Source organism: Anguilla rostrata, chromosome 14, assembly GCF_018555375.3.
Source record: "Anguilla rostrata isolate EN2019 chromosome 14, ASM1855537v3, whole genome shotgun sequence".
Lineage (NCBI taxonomy): Eukaryota > Metazoa > Chordata > Actinopteri > Anguilliformes > Anguillidae > Anguilla > Anguilla rostrata.
The window spans coordinates 11,338,997-11,362,911 of record NC_057946.1 but is presented as its reverse complement, the minus strand read 5'-3'; the positions used below and the strand labels follow the sequence as shown (position 1 = coordinate 11,362,911).

At 39.1% G+C, this 23,915-nt stretch overlaps 3 protein-coding genes across 6 annotated transcripts; 1 reads left to right on the top strand and 2 right to left on the bottom strand.

Annotated features, from left to right (window-relative positions):
- Positions 1-181: 181 nt before the first annotated feature.
- ubxn8 (UBX domain protein 8) lies at positions 182-6,454 on the bottom strand. 3 transcript variants are annotated; one of them, XM_064307237.1, is made up of 8 exons: positions 6,226-6,454; positions 5,575-5,700; positions 5,211-5,281; positions 3,809-3,931; positions 1,829-1,966; positions 1,401-1,442; positions 1,039-1,113; positions 182-604 (listed from the first exon to the last, which is right to left on the bottom strand). In XM_064307237.1, the coding sequence occupies exons 1-8, from the start codon at positions 6,308-6,310 to the stop codon at positions 434-436; spliced, it is 831 nt and encodes a 276-aa protein (XP_064163307.1). In that variant the 5' UTR covers positions 6,311-6,454; the 3' UTR covers positions 182-433. The 3 variants fall into 3 exon arrangements, with proteins under 3 accessions (XP_064163307.1, XP_064163308.1, XP_064163309.1); XM_064307238.1 differs by having other exon boundaries at positions 5,575-5,673; XM_064307239.1 differs by lacking the exon at positions 6,226-6,454 and adding an exon at positions 5,823-5,981.
- A 470-nt stretch (positions 6,455-6,924) lies between these two features.
- Positions 6,925-14,646, bottom strand: mat2al (methionine adenosyltransferase II, alpha-like). Of its 2 annotated transcripts, none has more exons than XM_064307230.1 (9): positions 14,344-14,646; positions 13,169-13,246; positions 12,754-12,876; positions 12,319-12,431; positions 11,969-12,112; positions 10,291-10,509; positions 9,696-9,878; positions 7,934-8,067; positions 6,925-7,267 (listed from the first exon to the last, which is right to left on the bottom strand). In XM_064307230.1, the coding sequence occupies exons 1-9, from the start codon at positions 14,420-14,422 to the stop codon at positions 7,165-7,167; spliced, it is 1,176 nt and encodes a 391-aa protein (XP_064163300.1). In that variant the 5' UTR covers positions 14,423-14,646; the 3' UTR covers positions 6,925-7,164. The 2 variants fall into 2 exon arrangements, with proteins under 2 accessions (XP_064163300.1, XP_064163301.1); XM_064307231.1 differs by lacking the exon at positions 14,344-14,646 and adding an exon at positions 14,199-14,337.
- Positions 14,647-17,694: 3,048 nt separating this feature from the next.
- si:ch73-234b20.5 (uncharacterized protein LOC449923 homolog) lies at positions 17,695-23,376 on the top strand. The gene is made up of 4 exons (XM_064307606.1): positions 17,695-17,804; positions 18,104-18,146; positions 20,690-20,851; positions 22,229-23,376. The coding sequence occupies exons 1-4, from the start codon at positions 17,710-17,712 to the stop codon at positions 22,370-22,372; spliced, it is 444 nt and encodes a 147-aa protein (XP_064163676.1). The 5' UTR covers positions 17,695-17,709; the 3' UTR covers positions 22,373-23,376.
- The last annotated feature ends 539 nt before the right edge of the window (positions 23,377-23,915 follow it).

Below are 23,915 nucleotides of genomic sequence, written 5' to 3'. Positions count from 1 at the left end.
TGCTTAACCTGCCCCCTTTCCTTTGTCTAATCTTACCGATTGTGTTTACTGTATCTTTTTCTGTATATTTGTCATGAAGTGATTGCATCTTCTTTGGTGTATTTGAACAAATTAAAGTACTTTTGATCGTAAACTGCAGCAGGTCACTGGCTCGTAATACTTGTAGTGTTTTTCAAGGAACTGAACAAAACCCATTTTTTATTTACTTGGGGGTGGGGGAGCCATATATCAAAACATCAAAACCGCCAATTAATTTCAAGAAAAATATAGCACAGAAACACATTTAGACCATTCTGGGAACTCTAACTCTGGTAACGATCAGCACTACCACTGGCAATCCATTTCGTCCTTACAGATCACCTGCTCTCTTTGGCAAACGTGGGAAAACTGTTCAGAAATACCCCTTGAGACCAGGGGAATTGGCACTGTTTCTTCAGGTCATGGAGGGGTCCTTCTCCTCCACATTAAGGACCGTGTCCATTTTGATACCTGCACCCTCAAGGGTAAGGGCCCTGCCCACATCCAGGGGACAGCGGGGGTAGGAGGTACAGATGGTGTAGATCGCAGGATGGTACCCAGTCTTAAGCATCCAGTCCAAGAGGACCTACACATCATAGGAGTAAGTGTTATTTTTCCATCTAGTCGCAGTTCAGTCAATAAATGTATGTTTAGCTCCACCCCCCACCGGCACCACAAGAATTTGGATTCTATAACTTTCCTTGTAACCAGTGTAAGAATGGGTGCAACTGCACCTGCAGACCTGTGTAATCTTTGACTGACCTCTAGTGTCAACACATTGTTACTGCAGATTAATGCATAGGGCAGCCTGATGCAACACCACCAGGGGCCAGGGGGAGGTGTGATAAAACTTGAAGTTAACACCTCCACCCAGAGAATACGCAGCACAAGTTTTCACCTAGCAAGACAGCATTTATAATACACTTTTTACAGCTCAGGAAAGATGGAAATAAAAACAGATTTAGAAAAATTCAGAGCCTGAATGTTCTCAGTTAAGGGAGGCAGGGATATGATGAATACCAGAGAGTTGTCAGATTTGAGAAATTTCCTCTTGACTGTTCTTCCACTGGGACACCTCAAAGCCACCCTCACAACCTGAGAAAGGATGGAAATGTGCGCATTACTTTTTCAATCGTTCAACAGAGTGTAATGTACACACTATGTGCAACTAAGCAACTCCTCAACATTTAGTCCTGCACACACTTGCCTTAGTCTCCACATGTTCTCAGCTGCTGGTTATGGCAAACAATGGTAAGACCATTTCAATTAAGCCCAGTGTCTATGGTTGTCGGAATGTTTCCATCTCCAGTTTAAGTACTACCTCACAGGTAAAAAAGAACTCCAGTTATTTTTACTGCAGCCCCATGACAGGCAACACTCACCCCCTCAGCATCATCTGGTGGCTCTTCTGGCAAAACCACAACCTGTCCAATAATACACAGGGGGGAAAGGCTTGCATTATCGTTCACGCCAAAGTGATAGACAAAAGCTCAGATACGAATCAATCCAAAATCCCTTAGCATGGGGCCGAGGAAAATTCAACATATTTAACCCAGACGGGCCCAGTTTCTGCCAGCTAGCACTGCCATTCATCAGGCTGCACAGACAAAGGAGGACAACTGCTATGCTCATTTTTTAATCACTTGAGGAGGCATGCGCATGCGTTCATATAGTCCAAGCGAGTGTGCACAGATACGCGTCCTGCCGCTTGTATGAGAGCACGCGTGCATCTCTGTGCGTTAGTTTGCACCCTGTGTGTGGTCGCGGTGTTGGGGCTCAGTGTTCAGCTCCGAGTTTATGGGTCACTCACCCTCTTTTCCACAGGACGTTCAGGCTGCGGAGGGGCTCTGGTGGCACTCTCCGGCAGCTTTCTCCTCCTCACAGCCTGTCGATTTGGGGTGTCGCTCCCCTCCTCCTCCTCTGACTGCGGCTCAGGCGATTCCCCTTCCTACCCAATAAGGCAAGTACTGTTTACAGCAACAAGAAAAAGGTGACTGTATGCTGCTGTATGCATGTGTAGTAGATGGCAGCAGTACAGGCCCGGCAGGGCATCACCAGGGAAGCTATCCAGCATCTGGTGATGTCTATGGGTTGCAGACTTCAGGCAGTCACTGCAAAGAGTTGTAACTAAGTACTAAACATGACAAATTTATTTAAGATTAAGTCAATTTGTCCAATTACTGTTGGCCCCTAAAATGGGGGAACTATGTACAAAATGTGTCACACGTACCACCCAACATTGATGTAAATACCCTCCAATTAGAGCTGTCTGAACTTAAGCTCATTCATTGTTTCAGCTGAAATCTCATGTGCTGGAGTACAGAGCCAAAACGACAAACATTGTGTCACTGTCCAAATACAGACAGAACTATACATGTCCTGGTAACAGACAGCACATCTCAAATGGTACAATATAGCATGCTGGTCTCCAAAAAATAAAAATAAGAAAATAAGAAAATAAATCACTGCTTCATTTTCAGCCAGCTAACAGAAGGATTGCTGACGCGTTTCAGCTGTAGAGTGCTCTTGGAAACCTTACAGCCGAAATGCGTCAGTGTTCCCTCTCTGTTAGCTGTTAGCTGACCGACAATGAATTGTGAAAGAATTTGTCTCTGTGCCTTATTTACCTGTCCTGTTAGTGGACAGTGGGACATGATAAAACATGTAGATTCAATACACGTATAGAAATAGCAAATTAAAGATTAATTTATGCATGTAAGAACAGTACTTGGGCAGAGCTGATATTTACCAAGTTAAATATAAAGCCTTCCAAGAAACAGGAAGCAATGTGCCCGCTTATCAAAAGTGTGTGAAATCAGCATGCTTGAGGCGGGACTAAGCAAGGCCAGTTTCTAACCTGGCGAGATCTAAGAGCTAAACAGTCTCAGATAGACTGCAATCTTAGGTGACTCAAACCATAGATCTGTCTGACTCAGAACTACAATACTGATTGTTCCTGCAGCCTGTGATATTTCTATTAATTATGTTTTTTCACCTACATCAGGGCACAGGGCTTGTCAAACATTTTTGCACTAATAATGAGACCACAATGGCATCTCTGGTTAAATCTAGGTTCATCATCACATGGTGTCAATATTAACCAGGTGATCAACTTAATATTATTCTTAATGTTCAAAGTTCAAATTCTGCTACTGTTGAACCTCAAAGCTTTGGCTCAATATGAATCTTCATTAAAGGATGTGAATACAGCATAAAATACACAGCTAACAAAATAACACAGACAGTACTGGAATCTGATTCAGATGGTGAGATACATGTTTTTAACACTGTAAGGTCTCCCTACTTTTCAAACCAAATAAATCCAATTTGAATATTTATGAATATTGATGAATGGGTGTGGCAAATGGGCCTCAGAAGTTTGACATATGGCAGAGCCACAAGCAATAACAACCTATAAATAATGTTTACTCTGTACGGCATTTAAGTTTTAAAAAATGACTCAGTTTAACACTTCACAGACTCAGATAACTGGGTTTTTGCGATATGTTAATGATAAACTACTTCGTATACTCGTCATTTTCTCCATAGGGAAATTACCCTCTGATCCAAAAAGCCATATATGGGTAAAAGTACTGCTCCGTGTTACATCAGACTTCTGAGGCCCATAGCAGTGCCGTGACAATGGATGGCCATCCTTGGGTATGCCTTTGAAAAAACTACAACGATGAGGCAAGCTTACAAAGAAAACAGGGCATTACAAATTAGGAGAAAAATGTCACAACTAACGATAGATATAGTTTTTTTTTTAAATGTATAAATTATTCCTCACCCCTAATGGCTGCCCCTGGGTCAGCTTCCAGGCCTCCCCTGTCATGCGGTAGAAACGCTCCTCCCTCTGCCTCAGCCTGAACTCGTTCCGAGGCCTCAGCACAGACTCCTCGTAAGAAGTGGCCTTAAGGGAAGACAAAGACAGCAGCACAAGCTCAACACCAACTCCAAGGCCCTACCACTGTGTAGACCACTGCTCTCGTAAGAGACCAAGGACAATATACTAAGGATAAGAAAACACACGAGTACCTCATGAAGCATCGTAGTAGCACTGACCAAGAGAACAACACCCAGTGACTGCTGGATACTTTCTGGCTACTAGCTGTTCATTTCCAAAGGGATACCAGATGTATACCCAGAAAGGAACCACTAGTCACCATTAACATTGTTCTTTAGGTCATTGCCAATATACTCCATGGCTTGGTGAGCTCCTGTATTTTCCACAAGGTGACAGTATGCATGACATCTTGTATTTTGGTGTAGGGCTCACAAAGGCTTTTTTCATGATCCATATATATTCCCCTGATCACACATTGTTAAGAATCTAATCTTTTTCCCAGCAACTTTGTGCTCAGACTTCTCTCTTTTTCCAATTCCCACTTCTCTGAAAGCAAAACATCACAACCTGCATATGCAAAATAAACACAGGACCTGTATATGTATAACTTACTCATCAACTGTTCAGGCTGAATAAAAACCTACAAGCCAATAAGGAGAATATCAGTACCCTAGAATAAGCAGAGGAGAACCCCTTGGTTCTCAGTGGAGATCGTAACTCACATACCCACAATTCATGAGGAATTGACTTGATTCTGAAGATTTATTCATACGTACAAGATGATCCTTTCAAGATGACACTGCATTAACACCACCAGTAACTGCCTCAAGGAATCAGCTGAAACTAAACGAAGGCTCCAAAACATCTTTTCAAACTAGCTGTGTGACACAATCCCCTTCTTTTCAACGCAACAGATGTCACACCAGTGACACATCGACACAAACTGATTCTTAACACAGAGTGCGTTTAGCAATACACAGGACAAAATGGCAGACCAGAAGCCATATCATAAGTATGTGTGGCAAATGGGGTTGGAACACATACCAAATTCTGTGACACCAAGAGGGTTGTACAACCTAGAAGTGCTTGGAGTGGAAACCAAGTCATTGCAAGTACATTCATATAATATTGTGCATCCAGCATTACTAAAGAATGCAGTCTCGCAGGTTTCTGCATCAATCACATGGCTATTTGCTGAGTTTCATCAGGTCACATCTTGACTTCCTGGGGTAAGAAGCTTCAGTTGTGCTCTCCACACTTTTCTTATGCATTTTAAACCGCAAGGATGATGCCAATGTGTCCACCAAACTTGCTCCACACAGAACCTTCCTCCATTGCACGTTACCTTCTCTAAATGTTTCTTTTGTTGTTCTTTCCTGGCCAAGTCTCGTTTCCGTTTCACCTCCTCATCAGGCACTAAAGAACAGACATTTAGATGCAGCTCATGACATAAGTGCAGGTCAGACACCTAACCATTTCTGTTTTCAGATGATGGGTCTAAATAAGATCTCTAAGCTAAAATGTACCCCATTCCCACAATTTCGTAAACTTTACATTCATTATCATGCAAAGGCAGAAGCTAGACATTTAAATTTTGTAATGCAATTTTTGTAAATTGTCAGTACACGTTCAAAATAGAAGTTGACTGAACAAAATACATTTATTGCGCATCAGATTTCATATATTTATGCATGCAGAACTCTACCTACCTTCCCTGCGATTACGAGGAGAAGGAGAGGAGGGTCTCAGCCAAGGATATAAAACTGACACCAGCCAGCCAGACAAACCCAATAGGAACAAGCCTCGACCTGCGAATAGCAATGCACCCCTGACTCCTGCAATAGAACATACAATTTTAATAATTTAATCATGACAAACCTGCGAAACTGTGATATGACCAAAACACATGACGTAGCCAACTATATCCAGTCAGCTAGAGCTGACATCTTGTCCATACTTATTTGGTCCTGATCATAAAAATCCGTCGTTTGCATAGTTTTTTGAAGATTGTTGAAAGATAACGAAGCTTATTTGTCTTTAACGCAGTTTAACAGCTTGGTAACGAAACCATATCACCGTATTGTGCTATCAAGTCAGATTGTTCGCCTAAGCTAATCAGCCATCTTAAGTTAGCTAGCTATCGACAGATGTAGCGACAAATACGAAATGTGAGGGTGCACAGCTGTTCCTTATCGTGGAATTATCATTCAGCAGGTCGCGAGATAGCTAACGTAATCAATATAATGTATGTTTTTCTCTCAGTTACAAATAAATACTTAGCTAGCTGGCTTATACGCTAGTTTCAGAAACCATGCAGAGTAGCTAACATAATTTATCGATAGTTGTGGTTAGCTAGTTACCCATGTTGGAATTTTTCACTGATGCGAAGCAAAAAAGGGACAGAGACACAATCCCGAAGACCACAATCGTCTTGGAAGCCGTCATTTCTTTAGTTCATGCAGCTAGATATCGCTTACTGACAAGCTAAAACATTAATCTTAGCATCGAGGCAACTCTAGCTAGTTCAACTAGCTGTATTTATTTTCTTCCTGGTTTGGACACGCCCACTTGTTTTGCATGGGAGATTCGGTGGTGAGAAACATTAACATCGCCCCCTATTAATGAAATGCTCTTATGACCGACCAAGCACGGAGGTCATTTTTATTGTGAAATTTTAAGGCGTAAAAATGGATTCGGAAACAGCAGTTCTGCCAGGACTTCCGTGGCTGAAGACGATGCATTATAAAAAATCTTTTTGCAAAATATTAAATGAATACACACGCAGCCCCCTTCTTCTGAGTCACTGTTTTTACCTATAAATTCTAAAGCAGAATCCATGAGTAGCAATGTCAATCAATCTGACACTAATTACTTTCATTCATTAATAAGACTTTAGAAAACTAAAATGTGTTTTCAGTAGATAAATACACTTGCATTAGGTTCTATATTTCTGCTTAACATCAGTCAACATAACTATTGCAGTTTCATTGAATTACTGTTAATGCAGTATCAAATGAATATTAATTTCTAACTTGAGTATGAATCAGTATTTAAAATAGTAAAGTTGCAATGTCTACACAGTTTATATTTGTCAAAATGATTACACATTTTAGCAGTACAAAAAATACAAATCCCATTGAAAATTAATTACAGACCATTTTACATAAATTAATACTGATGGCAAAGAGATGCATTATTAGAAGTACATTATTTCCATCCTTGTACAATCAATCAATAATAATATGGAATGACTGTATTGCAAAGCCAACAATGATTATTTTTATAGGAACCATCCAGTGTCAAAACTTCAGAGGCTTTGGCTTCTCCCAAGAAAATTCCTCTCTTCCAAAGTGTCCATAACAGGCTGTTTTCTGGAAGATAGGCTTTTTCAAATCGAGTTCCCTGTGAAAGACGGTACAATCAGGGTTAATCTACCAGAAAATCAATTAATAAATTGGAAAAATCACTATAGAAGATTATTGGTATTTTCACTTCACAAATCAAATTGATTTCCTGAATTGATTGCGACTAAAATGGAACTGACCCCATCCCTTAAAGACAGTAAGACAATGTACTTAAAAAAAACTTGACACTCTAAATGTTATCAATTCCCACAGTTGCTAAACCTAGTCCATTTCAATTTAACTTTGTCAACAAGGTTATCCTTGGAGGAGTAAAATATGAATGGCTTTAACATTTCTGGTATACTGACAGATTATTTAGGCCGCCATAGTAACTGAATGAGTATTTGTGGAATTTTCTGAATAAATCATCTTGCAGAATATGCAAAAAAGTTATATAGTTTGCTGCCTACCTTAAATAGCTAGAATATATGTCTCAGAATGACAGGTTCTCAGGTTGACTCTACGTAGCACTTGTCATCACATGATTACTGACCATGAATCCGTCAATTATCATTTTTATATTCCTATTGCACTTCATACCCTTGAAGAAGGTACTTATGCGCTTCATTATATAGGTCATTCTGGCTAAGAGGATCTGTCAAATGACTGCAGTGTAATCTAATTCAACTTCACAAAGCGAAGTGCAAGAATGAATTAGACTGACCTCAAAATGGCTCCTGGGCGCAGGTCAAAATTATTCTGTATAATTTGCAGCAGCTCGTCTTCATCCTTTGCAGATGTACCATAGTGGAACACAGAAATGGACAGGGGGCAGCTCACACTGATAGCATAGGATATCTAAAGAACAACACGGGAAAAGGAGCTTTGAGATTGATCAACAGATTTCAGAACCATCATGGAGTACAGTATGACATTGACATAGGCAGCATAAAGAAGGCAATCAGCATGCTGATATAAATTACTTTAATCTGTACATGAGAAAATGGTTCAGGACAGCAACTCCATTTGCTGGTGTACTGAACCAAAAAGCTACTGTCCTACTGATGCTTCCTGGAGGTAATCTCTTTTGTCAGGGCACAAAAGCTGAAAGATCCAAAGAAGTTAAAAAGGCATTCTAGGTATAAAGCGATTAGTCAAACTCAAGTGAATATAACTGTATTTCAATTATGCAGCATCTTCAGTAATTAATGACATAGTCCAAGTCCTTGACAATAAAAAAAAAAAAACAATGTGCTGCTCTTTTCATTCACCTTTCTAAGGCCTTTGATACAGTTGACCATTCCATCCTAATTGATAGATTAAGGGGCATTTATTTTGGGTCCACAGCAGTAAATTGGTTTTCAAACAACCTTTCTAATAGAATTTAATGTGTATCTGTTGTTGGCCATAAATCCTCTTCTCTCAAGGTAACTAAAGGAGTCCCTCAAGGCTCCATCGTGGGTCCAATGTTATTTATATTAATCATCTTTCTCATGTCTTTATCAACTCAAATTGTAATATACACTTAAAGCTGATGAGACACTTGCCATACCCCAACCCTTTCCCAAGCATTTAAAATACTTCAGCTTTTAATTATATTCATTTTGATCTAAAGCTGGTCCTTAATGCAGACAAAACTACCTGCCTAGCGTTTTCATAGTCTGATTCTCAGTCCAGAGATTAACTGAAAATCACCGATCCAGATGGCAAGTGCATTTAAAGAGTTCTTCCTATAAATTTCTTTGGATCTGGCTTGATGATAAGCGTAGTTTTAAATTAAATATAGATAATATAGATTAATTTAAAAACTGAGGACAAAGTTAGGCTTCTATTTCTAGTAATAAATCTTTTTTCAGTTATAAAACCAAGAGGAAACTCATTTTAGCCACTTTTTAAACCTGTTTTAAACTATGGAGACATACTCACATGCATGCTCCTTCCTCTACTTTACATGCCTTGGACACAGTTTACCATAGTGCTCAGTGCCCATCATTGTCTGCTATATAAATAGTCTGTGTTGACTTTATTACATCTGCATAGATTGATCCACAGGTGATGTGATACTCTTTAAAGTCCCTCGTCCCTCTACTGAATTTCGAAAGTTGGGTTTCAGATATTTAGCACCTTACAGCTGGAACAATCTTCAAAAAAATCTTAAATTGACTAAATATTTTTTATCAATTGCTGGTTGTAAACATGTAATTCATGACTCTGTGACTGAAATATGCTCCTGCTTTTAACCTCTGCTCTGCTTTTTAATTACTGTTACTCCGCTGTCTCATTCCCCATTTGATGTTTGTAACTTGTTTGTCTACTGTCTTGTGTTGTATTGTGTTTTATGTCAGGTCCCCCTTGCTAAAGAGATTTTGATCTCAATGGGGTTTTCCTAGTTAAATAAAGGTTAAATAAAAGAAAAATTAAACCGCATTAGATTAGATTCCAGGGTGTAACAGGGAATCGGGCACCTGAGCTTGTCAGTACCTCACCTGGACCAGAACTCTCCTGCAAAGCTTGGCCTTAACAAGGGACTTGGCTACCCAGCGGGCTGCGTACGCCCCAGAGCGGTCCACTTTGGAGCAGTCCTTCCCAGAGAACGCACCACCTCCATGGCCACCCCAGCCACCATAGGTGTCCACAATGATCTTCCGCCCTGTAAGTCCTGCATCTCCCTGGTTAGGGATGGAAAACAGAAACTACCAATTTCAAACTGACGGAGGACGCTGACGATTTCTGCCTGTGAGTCACTCCGTGTATGGCAAGAGCCTGTTCCATTCTTACATGCTAATGAGATTGCCTTTTCTTAACATGGTCACAGTTATCTGTAATCTGTGGTCACAGATTTAAAAAGAGAATTTCTTTATTAAAAGGCAACAAAGTTCATTCGTTCATTCATTCATTCTGATCATGGACTTGGGCATGAGAACTTAGCCAATGGTCATAAGGAGATGTCAGAGAACTGCAGTGACTGGCTGATGCTGTTTCCTCTGTCCATGTTTTGTAATGAGCATTGAGCTTTAGGAACATTTAACGTTGATGCAGTATATCTGACATAAGCAACAGACGCACAAAACTTTTCCCCACCTGTGGGCCTCCCATGATGAACTTCCCGCTGGGCAGAAGGTGATAGATGGTCCTGTCATCCAAATACTTGGATGGGATCACTGCTCGAATCACCTTGTCCATCAGGTCCCGGCGGATCTCCTGCAGACTGATGTCAGGGCTGTGCTGCACAGATATGACCACCGTATGGACGCGCAGTGGCTCCATGGCACCCATATTGTCCCGGTACTCCACTGTCACCTGTTAAAGGGTAAGCAACAGATGTTATTAAAAAATGAAACACACCAGCCAAATGGAAGAAGTCGTCCTATTTTACATTTCACAATGTTTAAAACAAAATTTTATTGAAATAAAGGCAAGAAACAAGCCCTAAGCAAAAGCCCAAAATCGCTTTTGCCCCCCCTCCCTTTTTCAACAGTCTTCGGAATGATCACCTACGTCATATTTTGTGACATGACAGAACAAGGAAGTGTCAGTTATAGCTAGCCCTTTTTCCATTGAAGAATTAGCCTATACTTGATGCGCATCAGAAAGTTATTGTGACAGCACTAATGGAAAATTAGTCAAATCAACATATGATGCTAGACTAACTGACTCGCTAGAGGTACATTAGAATAGATCTTAAGGTAGGAGCTAAGCTAGCTAGTATCATCAATCAGCAGCCATTGATAGAGCTAACACTGTTAGCATGCAGCCCGTATTGTCTAAAATCCTTATACTGGACACAGACGGATGCACACAATTGATATTGGTTTTCTTGTATGAATCTGGGCAAGAGAGCAGAAAGTGCTCTGGTTGTTGGCTTTGGGAAGAATCCTCCAACTCTGGTCACCTCTGGCTCAAACCTGAATGGCTGTATTATGGTATCAGAATCACCTATTATGTCTTCTACAGACTAATCAGAGTCAGGGTCATGTGAATCACCGATAATGTCCTTTGATTCACAATCAGATATTTCAATGCTGTCCATTTCTGTCATCTTTTCAACCAAATGCAGTCCATTTCGGTTATATTTTCAACCTGAAGTTTTAATAGTTGAGCTGTTTGTCTTCCACCTATTACAGAAGTAATTTTTCCATCAGAAGTGATCTATTTGTCAAATTTAAAGCCATACGAACAACAATTTCATCTTAATTTAATGAAAACCTCTACACTAAAATGAATTGGTCTAATATCTTTGTGGAACACCATTATTTGGTGCTTATAGTAATCATTAACAGCACAGTCAGCACAAACCTTCTGCCAGTCACTTTATTTATACTTTATTAATTACTAATGCTAACTCCTGTGTTATTCATTGTCTTTTTATTACAAATAGTTCAATCAGTTTGAGAACCACTGATTTCCAGAACTTGTGCGAAATCTAAAAATATTATTTTCCCACTGCAACCATATCAAAGGCTGAATGAACTTTTAACTAAACTAATTAACCTGTGTGCATAATGAACTACAAAATAAACTATTTTGAATGTGCCATAGTGCTGTTTATTGCATTCTAAAGATGTGCTTTTAACCAACGTGAAGATTAAAGCATCTGCAAGTGAATTTACACCTTGTTGCATCACACACTGCGAGCAGTGTCCACTCCCCCTTCTGTAAACATTAAGAGGATTGTCTGAAATTTCTGGATATTTTTTAAATGCTGGTGCAGAAAGGACCAGTAATTTCCCATCAGGAATTCCCATGCACATAAAATGACCTGTGTCTTAGAGTCTGGTCTTATCCAGGGGCATACTCCACTGCAATACAGCTCTTTCATCTTAGCATTGAGCTTATGAGAAAGGGAGATGGTTAATGGTATGCACTCCTCTGTTTCATCGGTGGCATAGCCAAACATCAAGCCCTGCAAGAAAACAGAAGATGTCTTCAGAAATTTACAACACAACATTTCACATTTAATTTGTTTACCTCAAGGTTCTGAATGAACTCATGTAATTGTTAAATGTGTTTCCTGGGACCGACTGAATGGGATTTATTAGTACATCATTCTCTCATTGAACCTGTAGTCTTGTGTTACTATGTAACAAAGGCACAGTCTTAACCACATACTTGGTCTCCAGCACCAATGTCCTCCTCAGTCCTGCCCTCAAACACACAGTCAGCGATCTCTGGGCACTGCGGTTCAAGGGCCAGAAGGACATTGCAGGTCTTATAATCAAAACCTGCAGGAGAGCACAGAAATATATAAACCTTCAAATATATTTCTGCTATCTGCTTACCCACAAGTATTACACTGGGACAACTTTGAGCTGGTCCCTTAAATAATCTAACATGTCATGGCCTGAGAATTACCTTTAATATGGAGAATGTGCTAATGGGAAAGTTATAAAAAATGGAATATGAGTCAGCAATGACTTATTATTTGTGTGGTCGATTTGGTCCAGTGTAACTATAGGACACATGCAGTGCAAAACTATACCAGAAATATTTTATCATCTCAAATTCATTTTTAAAATTTTTATTATTATTATTTTTGTATATTACCTTTGGAGGAATCATCATATCCAATACTTTTAATAGTGTTTCTAACCACAGTCTGGATATCCACATTTGCTTTCGATGTGATCTCTCCACACAGTAAGATCATGCCTGTCTTCGCCACACACTCTGCAGAAACAATTGAAAATAGATACTCTTCCATTGTCATACAGTTGGTCAAAACAAACTTTTGAAACAGGGGTTCAAAGTCGATATATTGCAGCCACAAGGAAATTTTTATTTCCATGCCAGATATCTTATAGCAGCAATACTTTATCTGCCAGGCAGGATTTGAACCTAATCAAGATAACCAAAGGCCAAGGCCTACAAATCCAATTTACGACATTGCTCCAAAATGGGATGTGATGTTTTTTGTTAGTTTTTTTATTTTATTTTAATAAAAGATGGCCAGAAAACTTACCGCAAGCCACTTTCGAGTCAGGGTCCCGAGCCAGGTAGGCATCAAGCACAGCATCGCTAATCTGGTCACACATTTTATCTGACAGAAAGACACATTCAATGACCATTGAACTTCAATTACACCCATTCAAAACCAACCATACGCAGTTGCATAATGTATTTTGAAAGCTTCAGCAGTTAATGGCAACATTAAAAACTGCAACAGTGATCCCTCATCTACTGGATCACAAAAGGTATCATACTGCAGCACTAACAGCTGAGTGCAAACATGTCATTGTACCAAAATGAGTACTCTGTTGTTATTTAACAATGTCTTCATATTATGAATCTGTCCCATCTAGGTAATTATGTTGACTAATGGGTATAAAGTAATAAAGGGACGAGAATAAAGAAAATAAGTGGTTTAATACAAGTGTCTCTTGAGTGTTCCCGTATTATCTGGTCAATTTACGTCCTGTTGCTGAACGTTGTATTACTGACAAAATTACATAAACTTGTACTACCGTCCATTAATATTAAGAAACCACGTTCAATATGGCATATGGTTTGTGGCAATGTGCAAATTCGGAGGAAAAAAAAGTTTTGCGACTGGCCACAAAGCAAATAGATCGGAAGACAAAGACACAATGAACAGTGCACAGCAGCACCACGTTAGTAGTTCAATATTTACCAAGTTCGCTAGCAAGATGGGAGTTTATGGGAATACTGTATAAACAAGGCTACAGCCGGAGATCTTAAGGGAGTAAAGTTTTTTTAGGCATGCCAGACGTGCCCACGCGAGAAATCTAATTCGGGCTGACAAACAAATTCAGACATTTAAAATATCAAGTTCAACACGAAAACGAATCATGATTACCTAACTATGAACAAAGTAATTTATAAGCTGATGTTTTAAAACATGTCTGTGAGCTTGTTCTCCTGGCTGTCAAGAACACGGGAACATGAACATGAAGGTTTGCTGCATCAAAACAGTATCAGAATAAATTCAAATAAATCTTGAGTAGGCTGCCAACCTTTTTGTATTAACCTACCTAGCTACGTTTGTCAAAGGCGTAGTTAGACAGCTTTATAGATGCATCTTCATAGGCTAAGGTAGCTAGCTCGCTGTAGTTTCATGAACTAGCCCAACATAGATCACTCAAAGACGTCCGTAGAAATAGCAGAAACTTGACTGACCCGAATGCCCTTCTCCTACAGATTCCGATGTGAACAGGAATGTTTTCCCGCAAGATTTGCCAGGCCCGCTGTGGTTCATTTTCTATTATCTTGCTGTTAATGCGTACAAACAGAATTTCAGTTGATTCTGACTAAACTAAACAGTCCAGGAGAGCCAGTGACGGTGGATCAGATTCCTAGCTAGCGGACAATGAACTCCCTTCAGTTTATTACTCTACGCAACCCAAGTAATGACCCCACTATTCTGAATAATCCCAGCCAGCTAACAAATCTCCACATTTAAATTATATCACCCTCCTTGGTTTTCTATTGGTCGATAGACCAATAGAAAAAAAAAATTATTGCAACGTGGTCACCCGAATCTGATCACTGAAATGTAGCTATACAGTTAGCCTAAAACTCTTCTACAAAGCATACTGGTAGCTATTAAAATTCACATTTACTGGAAACATCCATCCATTATCTACACCTGCTTATCCTGGGCAGGGGGTGCTGGAGCCTATCCCAGCGTGCATTGGGTGAGCGGCAGGAATACACCCTGGACAGGCCACCAATCTGTAAGCGTATCACACTGAGTTAAACTTGAGTGCTGAGTGAGAGTGTATCTGGCTGAGTGCTGACCCATAGGTATCAAGATCTTTAGTCAGCACCCCACCACCAAAGACACCAAGTTGTTCCCCAATCCCCATGACATCAGTTGTCCAACAATACAAAACATGACAACATTGTATTATGATACAATTATCACTGTCAGCACAGTAAACAGTCTGTTTTACTTTGAGGGTCTGATAAGGAGGCAGCCCTCTGTGACCTCCTCTACACCAGTAAACAATGAAAGTGAGCTATCGATAGCTATTGTGGTAGGTGAAAAGCTCTTATTTTATTACTACACACTTTAAATATACATAGCCAAAAATATAAAGCACACTACATGTTTCCATTTGAATAAAAAATAAAACTTGATATTGATGAAAACTTTCTGTCATGCACCACGCAGACATTCAAGACAAAGCAAGCAGATAAATCAAGTGAATTGCAATTGTTTCTCACAACAATACATCTGGATTGAGATTGGGGTAACTCTGGCTAGGAATAGCTTGAAATTGTAGGGAGCAGCCATTATACTACAATCAAATTACAGAGCTACTAACAACATTTCTAATTATCTTGGAAGTCACCTGTATATCTCCTTTAAACTTAGTTTCTGGAAAGTAATTGTAATAATCAAGTGGGTGTGTTAATGATGAAGGAACTGGTTGAAGGCTCAATTAATAACATCAGGTTTATGTGTTGTGAAACAGGTGGCATGACAATTTAGACAGTAAACAGTTAAGACCAAATTGAACTGAAAGTCAATTATTGGGATGGCAGGTATGCCATCCCACCAAGTTACCACTTGGTGGGTCGGCATGCCCCATACCTATACAGCACAGAGAGTTTGGCATTTTTCAGGGTTCCCTACATAAATAACCACAATGACCACAGACTCTCAGCCCATTTCGGTACCCTCTGACCCCATTTCAACAGACATAATTCACAAACAACTTCACACGTCCACACAATAAATCTCCAAACTTAGGGGAGTTTGCAGTTTGTCCTTCTTCTTCTTCTTTTCCTGCCTCAAATGCTCCTAGCCCACAAAGAACATGTCTCCCCATTGGTCATTTTACATACATCAACCAATAAAAACATCGGACACACACTCAAAATGAACATATATACAAGTGTGCACGTTTAAAACATTAAAACTTTGCAGCTCTGATGTCTACTTCCCTCATAGCTTACTGGGGTTTGCCTTTGCGCTTTTTTCACTGACAGAACCGGGTTCAAATCCCCCCCTCCGACTGAAGCAAAGCTCTAACTCATTTCACTGGCTTGCTGGCTAACTAAAAAGACAACATTTCAACTATTGATTTTGCATCTGTGAAATCTTTGTAGGAAACTAATTTGTATTTCTGAACTCCAAATAAATACCCACACACTTTACACAGTTACGCTTTCAGCATTTTCACTGTGTTTAATGTTAGCTACCTTGATAACGAGATGACAGACAGAGTGTATAATGTATAGTGTTAGTGTACATACAGGTGGCTCCGAAATTGATCTGTTACATCTGCGTTGTGATTCAGTCTGGTAGGTAGCATTACCGGTCGTATAGACACTGTTGCAAAATAATGATTTCACACTAGGTATGTCCAGTTTCTTTAACTCAAAAACAGTTCACATTCACTACTGCCCCTGTATCGATAACTACTTTTTAACTAGGCTACATTTCTGCATTCATGTTAGCTACCCCTATAGATCCTCTACTGACATATAAACAGTTAGTAGGTTTGTTGTGTGCAATAGCCCATTAAAAACACCTCCTTGTAAAATATGACATACACTTTCATTTATTTGACATTCATGGTAATGGAAAATGTTAGTACACATACAGATGCCTCCGAATTTGATCTCTAACATCTGTGTTGTGATTCGGTCTGGTAGGTCACGTTACAGGTCATATAGAAACTGCTGCAAGATAATAATGACTTCATGCCTGGTATGTCGAGTTTCTTCAACTCAAAAATGGGTTCACATTCACTGCTGCCCAGTACTGATTACTGCTTTTTTTAACTACATTGATGTAGCTACCCGACAACCCCTCCTTTATAAATTAATGTTTGCTAGCCCTATAGATCCTCCACCAACATACAATCAATTGACAAAAAGTTTGAATGACGACATTGTCAGATGGTAAGATTAAAAACAAAGGACCAAGTGACTTGAAACAATTGAGGAAACATTGGGTAGCATTGCTTTGGAATACAGCTTGTTTACTTTGTGTGAGGTAAGATAGCCAATATTGTATGTAGTAACTTGGCATAATTTTGATATCAATACTTTTAATGGCAGGCCTAGATTTTTCCAGTTTGATTGGTGAGTTATAGACAGTGCTTTGTATGCGTAACTTGCCATTTTTGTACGTTGAAAACATGTTTTTTATGAGATCTTAGCATTACTAGAAGTATGGTTCGTTAATATATAATGAAATGTTTATGGCTGTATTACGACTGTCCTTTTCATGCAGGGCAGATTACTGAATTTTTGTCATTACATTACATTACATTTCAAGGTCTTAGAAGACTACAAGAAGGCATGCATGTGCATTATGATTTTGAAATCATGTGCAGCTGGTGGTCAGGCTGCGCTCAACCTGTATTATTGCACCGGCCACACGCAGCAATATGTAAAAAAGTGAATCATTTAAATCCCATAAGCCCATAACAAGGAGAGAGACTGTTCTCGTGATGAAGCGGAACATTGGCAAGTGAGTGGGGGTGGAGGGGGTGGGACTCTTTCACATACCATGACCTACGGAAACAGATGCAGGAAGTGGTCCTGCAGTTTTACTGTCTCCAGATCAGCAGGGCCTTTGTCAACAGCCCTCTGATAAAAGAAATCGTCCTTTGCCCTGCAGTGTGAGTTCAGTGATGACCTGAATCAGGTGCTGGGACCATTACATGTTAGGCTAGAACACAGATAACAGACATGTAAGCAGCCAATGATGGACAGCGGTTGCAGCAGCCGTGGTTAATGTGTAATCTGGCAGGGCGGGGCAGTTGCTGCAGGAAACTTGTGCTAAATTGTCTGTACCTGTTTCAGACCCGTGTCATAGCCTGTAGCTGCTTTTTCTGCTTCTGCTTAGCGCACTGGTCTGACTGTGGTAATAAGCCTGGGCATATTGTGAAACATTAACAGTCAGTTTGATCATTTGCAGTTTGTCAGTTCAGCATTCCGTGGAGGTGAACATCACAAACATGGTAAGTGTATGATTTTTTAAACTTTCTAATGTTTAAAAAGGGAAGTGTATAATAGTCACTTGACCTTCGGGGAAAACAACAGATCCGTTTAAAATGTTTGCATTGCACTTAGTGCTGCCATTTAAAGGGACAGCACCCAGAAACAGAATGAAGCACAAAACTACTAAAATGATAGAAAGACATTACCAGCACACAATACAAGAATTAGATTGTTAGAGTATCTTTACTGAAATCCTGAAGTGAAGTGAATTTCTGATGGTGCAGTTTAATTTTAGATATATTTTAGCATTCAGAAGCCTGTAACAAAAACAATAAAATAAGGAAACAATCTAGATAAAATGAGGAACTTTTTGTTTAAATATACTGTAATATGAACAATTTGGAAAAGAATAGCAACAAAACTTTGCGGTACAGTGTGAGTAGTGAACAGAGATGAATTAGTTAATGTCACTGAATTGTTAAACAGGAAATAGCAGAAAGCAGCATTGATACGACGCATTAGCTTGCACTACAAGGAAATGTCATTTGGCAATATAGTAACTAGTAACTCAGACTATGTCTGTACTGTGTGAATATACATACCGTGAGCTCCGTAATGTTTGAGACAGACATATTTTTCTTGATCTGACTCTGTACTCTACAATTTGTAGTAAAACAACTCACGTGGTTATAGTGCATATTCTCAGCTTTTATTAAAGGGGTTTTTTTAAAATACATTTTGGTTTCACCATGTAGAAATTACAGCACCTTTTTAGATATAACCCCCCCCCAGCCTCCATAAAGTTTGGGACAAATGACTTCACTGGTGTTTCTGATTAGTCAGGTATGTTTAATTGCTTCCTTAGTGCAGGTATAAGAGAGCTTTCAGTATCTAGTCTCGATTCTAGGCTTCTGATTGCCTTTGGAGTTGTGCCAATGAAAGTCAAAGAAGCCATTCTTTTTAGACTGAGAAATAAGAAAAAACAGTCAGACACATGGACCAAACCTTAGGCTTACCAAAATCAACTGTTTGGAATATCATCAAGAAGACAGAATGCACTGGTGAGCTCAGTAATTGCAAAGGGCCTGGTAGGCCAAGGACGACTACAGTTGTTGACTGAAGAATTCTCACCATAATGAAGAAAAACCACCTATCTGACCGTTCAGAAACACTGTTCAGGAGGCAGGCGTGGATGTGTCAGACTACTGTCAGCAGAAAACTTCACAAACAGAACTACACAGGCTACACTGCAAGATGCAAACCATTAATTAACCATAAAAACAGGATGCCCAGGTTACGGTCCGCTAAGAAATACCTAAAGAGCTGGCAAAGTTCCGGAAAAAGGTCATGTGGATAGATGAGACCAAGATGCACTTTTATCAGAGTGATGGCAAGAGCAAAGTTTGGAGGTCGAAAAGGGACTGCCCAAGACCCAAAGCACCCCCTCATCTGTGAAACAGAGTGGTGGACGTGTTTTGGTTTGAGCATGTACAGCTGCCACAGATACTGGTTCACTTGTCTTCATTGATGATGTAACTGCTGATAGCAGCAGAAGAATGAATTCTGAAGTGTACAGAAGCATCTTATATGATAAGATATGATACAATAATACTTTATTGTCTGATTACTCAGAAATTTGTCTTGTGTCGTCATTATCTGCTCTGAACTCACTGGACGGCACTTCATCCTATAGCAAGACAATTATCCCAAACATACTGTTAAAGCAACAAATGAGTTTTTCAAAGCCAAAAAGTTGCCAAGTCATTCATCCAATCTGAATTCAATTCAACATGCGTTTCATTGGCTGAATGGAAAACTTTAGGCGACTAGCCCCTGAAACAAGCAGGAGCTAAAGATGGCTGCTGTACAGGCCTGGTAGAGCATAACCAGAGAAGGTATTCAGAACCCAGTGATGTCGATGGGTCACAGACTTCAAGTGGTTATTGCATGCAAAGGATATGTGACAAAGTACTATACATTCATATACATAACATTGACGTGGTCCCAAACATTATGGTGCCCTGATATAGGGGTCTATTTAAAAAAGTTCTGTCATTTCTACATGGTCTTTGTCTTTGTTCCAAATATTATGGAGCTCACTGTATATGACAATGTAGATGGGTGAGGTTACTTTATATGAGTAATGTATTTCACTGTCCAAGGTAGTGTTATAACACATGGGATGTTTAACACTGGTAAATATACATGTGATGCTAATAAAATCCAAGTGCTATGACCAAGGGATGTTGTTTTTGTATAGACCACATTAAAAAAAAGAACTTTACAATAAATTATCTGTTCATTGTTTGTGATATTTTTACTGTAAATTACTGTCAAAAATTCACCATGTATTTCCTTAATGCTTGTGTTTGTATAGAGCATGCCTTTTGACATGACATACATTATTCATTATTATAACTGTTGTTCTCAGTTCTTGGTTGCATGTACAATTTGCATGCTACTCTCAATTTCCAGCTTAGAGTCTTATTTGAAGGTTACAAATGTGGTAAATTTTTAATGGAACCATGATCATTCTATGCTGTTGTTTTCTCCTCTCTTACAGGCTGACACAAGTGCACAACCAGCACCGCCGACCAAGCTGACTCAGGTTCAGGATCAAGTCAATGATGTCAAAGTAATCCTGAAGGACAACATAAACAAAGTTCTGGAGAGGGGAGAGAAACTAGATGACCTGATTGATAAAACAGATGACCTCCGGGCAACTGTAAGTCTACAAGTAAATTTGGGCCTTTGCCGCCTGTTTCAAAGAACCATGTGCCTTGATCATTTTCTTTTGACAGAATTAATTCCAATGATTTTGTCAGGGCTTTGTGGTCTAAAGAAAAAAAGCTAGATGATAGAAAGGCAGTCCAGGATCAGGTAGTTGGCTGATGTCACTTGCAGTATGAGCAGGGAAAATTCCTATTTATTAACAGAGAATAAGTGAAACCCTTTGAGGTGGAGCTAAATGTTTTGGATGGGTTAATGGGTATTTTTGCATCACCAGAATAGAAAGATTCTGTACTCTGATCATATATTTCCTAAATGTTAGGCTGTGGTGATGACAGAGATGTTCTTCAAACAAACAAGATGCAGTTCCCATTGCTGTTCTGACCTCTTGACTGCCTTATTTCAAAGGTTTCAGCACAGATTATCTACAGCAATCGATAGTCAGCTTTCCTTCTGTACTCTATTTCCTTGCACTTTAAGTTCCTGTTTCTGAATATTATTGAAGAGGTGTATTCAAGGACAGCACATCCATGCTCACCATATTAAATATTAAAAAGATGTGGTAAACTGTAACGTTTTTGTGTCAACAATACAGAGACAAAGACTTTAATATGAAGAATATGGACCATCTGGTTAGTCAGTAAAATCTGTGGTACTAGTGCTGAACATAGAATTAGCATTGAGAATCTACAGTGATGACCCTAGAATTAACCAGTCTTATTGTGAATTTCCATCCTCTTCACAGAGCAGAAAATACTTACAAGCTCTGCACTGGTATCAGTGCCAGAGCCAAAGTTGAAGGAGTAGTTCACATTCTTGAGTATTTTCAATAATAGGTTCAGTATGTTTTGCCTGACTCAGGCAGTTTTTATGTGCAATGAAGGACATTTTAGATACTTACAGAAGCTTCTGACAACCAGCTGGATTTATAATGACTGCCACTGGTATATTTTTATCAGGGCTTTGTGGTCTAAAAAAAAAAAAACATTTCAAGAAACTTCACAGAACAATTATTAACATTGTAAATGGTTTTTAAAAAAAGTATTATTTTTTTATCATGCCGGTAACTTCTCTCCTTAAATGCGGCAGTCTCAGGTTGCATGTGCCATAGGAGATTTTCTTTTTTTTTTTGCTTTAGAACACAAGCCTCAATACCTGCCATTGAAAAGCCATTAGGATTGTAAATACCTAAATTATTTTTCCCTATACACAAGAACTGTCTGGGCCAATCAAAAGCATAAACTAAAACTGAAATAATATTTTTTTTAAACCCAGAAATTAAAATATCCTGTCGAATTGAAGGTTTAAATGACAGGTTGCACCTTGTTGTGAAAACAACCTTTTTGAAATCATACTTTTTCTTTCTTTGCAGGCAGACTCCTTTCAGAGGACATCCACAAGGGTGGCCAGAAAATACTGGTGGAAAAACATAAAGATGATGGTAATCATAGGTGTGGTCGTGGCGATCATCATCATCCTCATCATTCTGTTTGCCACTGGTGTCATTCCCACTTAAGCATCAGGCCAAAACATTTTAACCATTTACTCTTCACAAATGTAATTGTTTGACTGAACATAAATGCATCTATTTTGGTTGACTTGTGGGAGCTTGACTTTGTAATTCAGGCAAGAGAATGAAGGCATGGCATGAAAATTGGTCTTATACATTCCTTGGGTCTTTAGAGTCATTCCTGTTTTGTTTTTTGTTTTGTTTTTTCAGTTTTTTAAGGTGTTATTTTGATATTCTTCCACAGATTTTCAAAAGTAAACCATTGTTTCTTATTTAATGCTTTCCCCCAAATTGGGAAAGCACAATCCTATACAGCCACATTCAAAGCTGCAATCTCTGCAGGCAGCCAGTGAGGGAGGGTAGACAATCACACACTCCCCTGCAAAGTATGTGATGTCTCCAGCTGCTTCTTTTTCCACTTGCGTTCCACAAGCCAAGCTTGAAAAGACCTGAGTCAGAGGAAGACATTTCATTTACAGTTGTAGCAAGAAGACTGTCTGCATCCAAGCGGCTGGCAGGGGGGTCACAGGGAAGAGATTAATCTAGGATCTTGGGTGAACAAACCTAACCTTGCTACCAGCCACGGTTGGCACTGGAACAGTCAGGATTTGACCCAAGACCATGGGGCGCATCTATATGCTACAACAGTGCCATAACCAGTTGAGCCACTTGGCAGCCCCCATTGTTTCTTTATTTTAATGAAAATTATTTTTGCATATACAATGTGTTCTTGTCATTTCAAGTTCATAATTAGTCATACAGAATGAAACTGACTAATAAATTTGAAGGATACTGAAATTAATTTGTAATACTGCCACAATTGCTTTGCTACACATATATACTGTATAGAATTAATGTTTCATGAGAATGACTTCCAAATATGGGGATGAAAAACGGCGACATTAATACCAATAGCAATGGCCATATCTGTATAAAAATGCAATAATTTTAGTCATGATGGCTAATTGAAAAAAAAGGAACAGAAATAATTAAACTTTTTTTCCCAGTAATTTTTTCCTCCAGTTGTTTTGAAGTCTCCAATCAGTATATGTATCCCATGCAGCACTACAAGAAACTGTTTTTAAGAGTGAATTTGTATGTTGAGATTAATAATCAGAGTGAATTTGTATGTTGAGATTAATAATCCATTTAGCTATATATATATATATATATATATATATATATATATATATATATATATATATGCAAAAGTATTGGGACTGGAACATGTGGAACACATTGGAATTGTTAATAAAACACTGAATATGAGGTTGAAGTGCAGACTGCCAGCTTTGAGGGAGTTTGCATCCATATCAGTGTATCTGTAGGGTTGTGTCCTCAGGGAAAAAATACCAGAATTATACAGCTACTCTGCATAGCTGCTACGTAGCTAAGCATAGCTCTTTTAGCTAATGCATAAGCCTTGATAACTGTAAACTTATCACTGTTTCCAGTGTTAACTGATAGTAAATGCAAATGTTAATTCTTGTTAGCTACATCCACAGAGCTTCAGCTGTAAATCCTCAGGACATTTTTTTTTATAATTTCA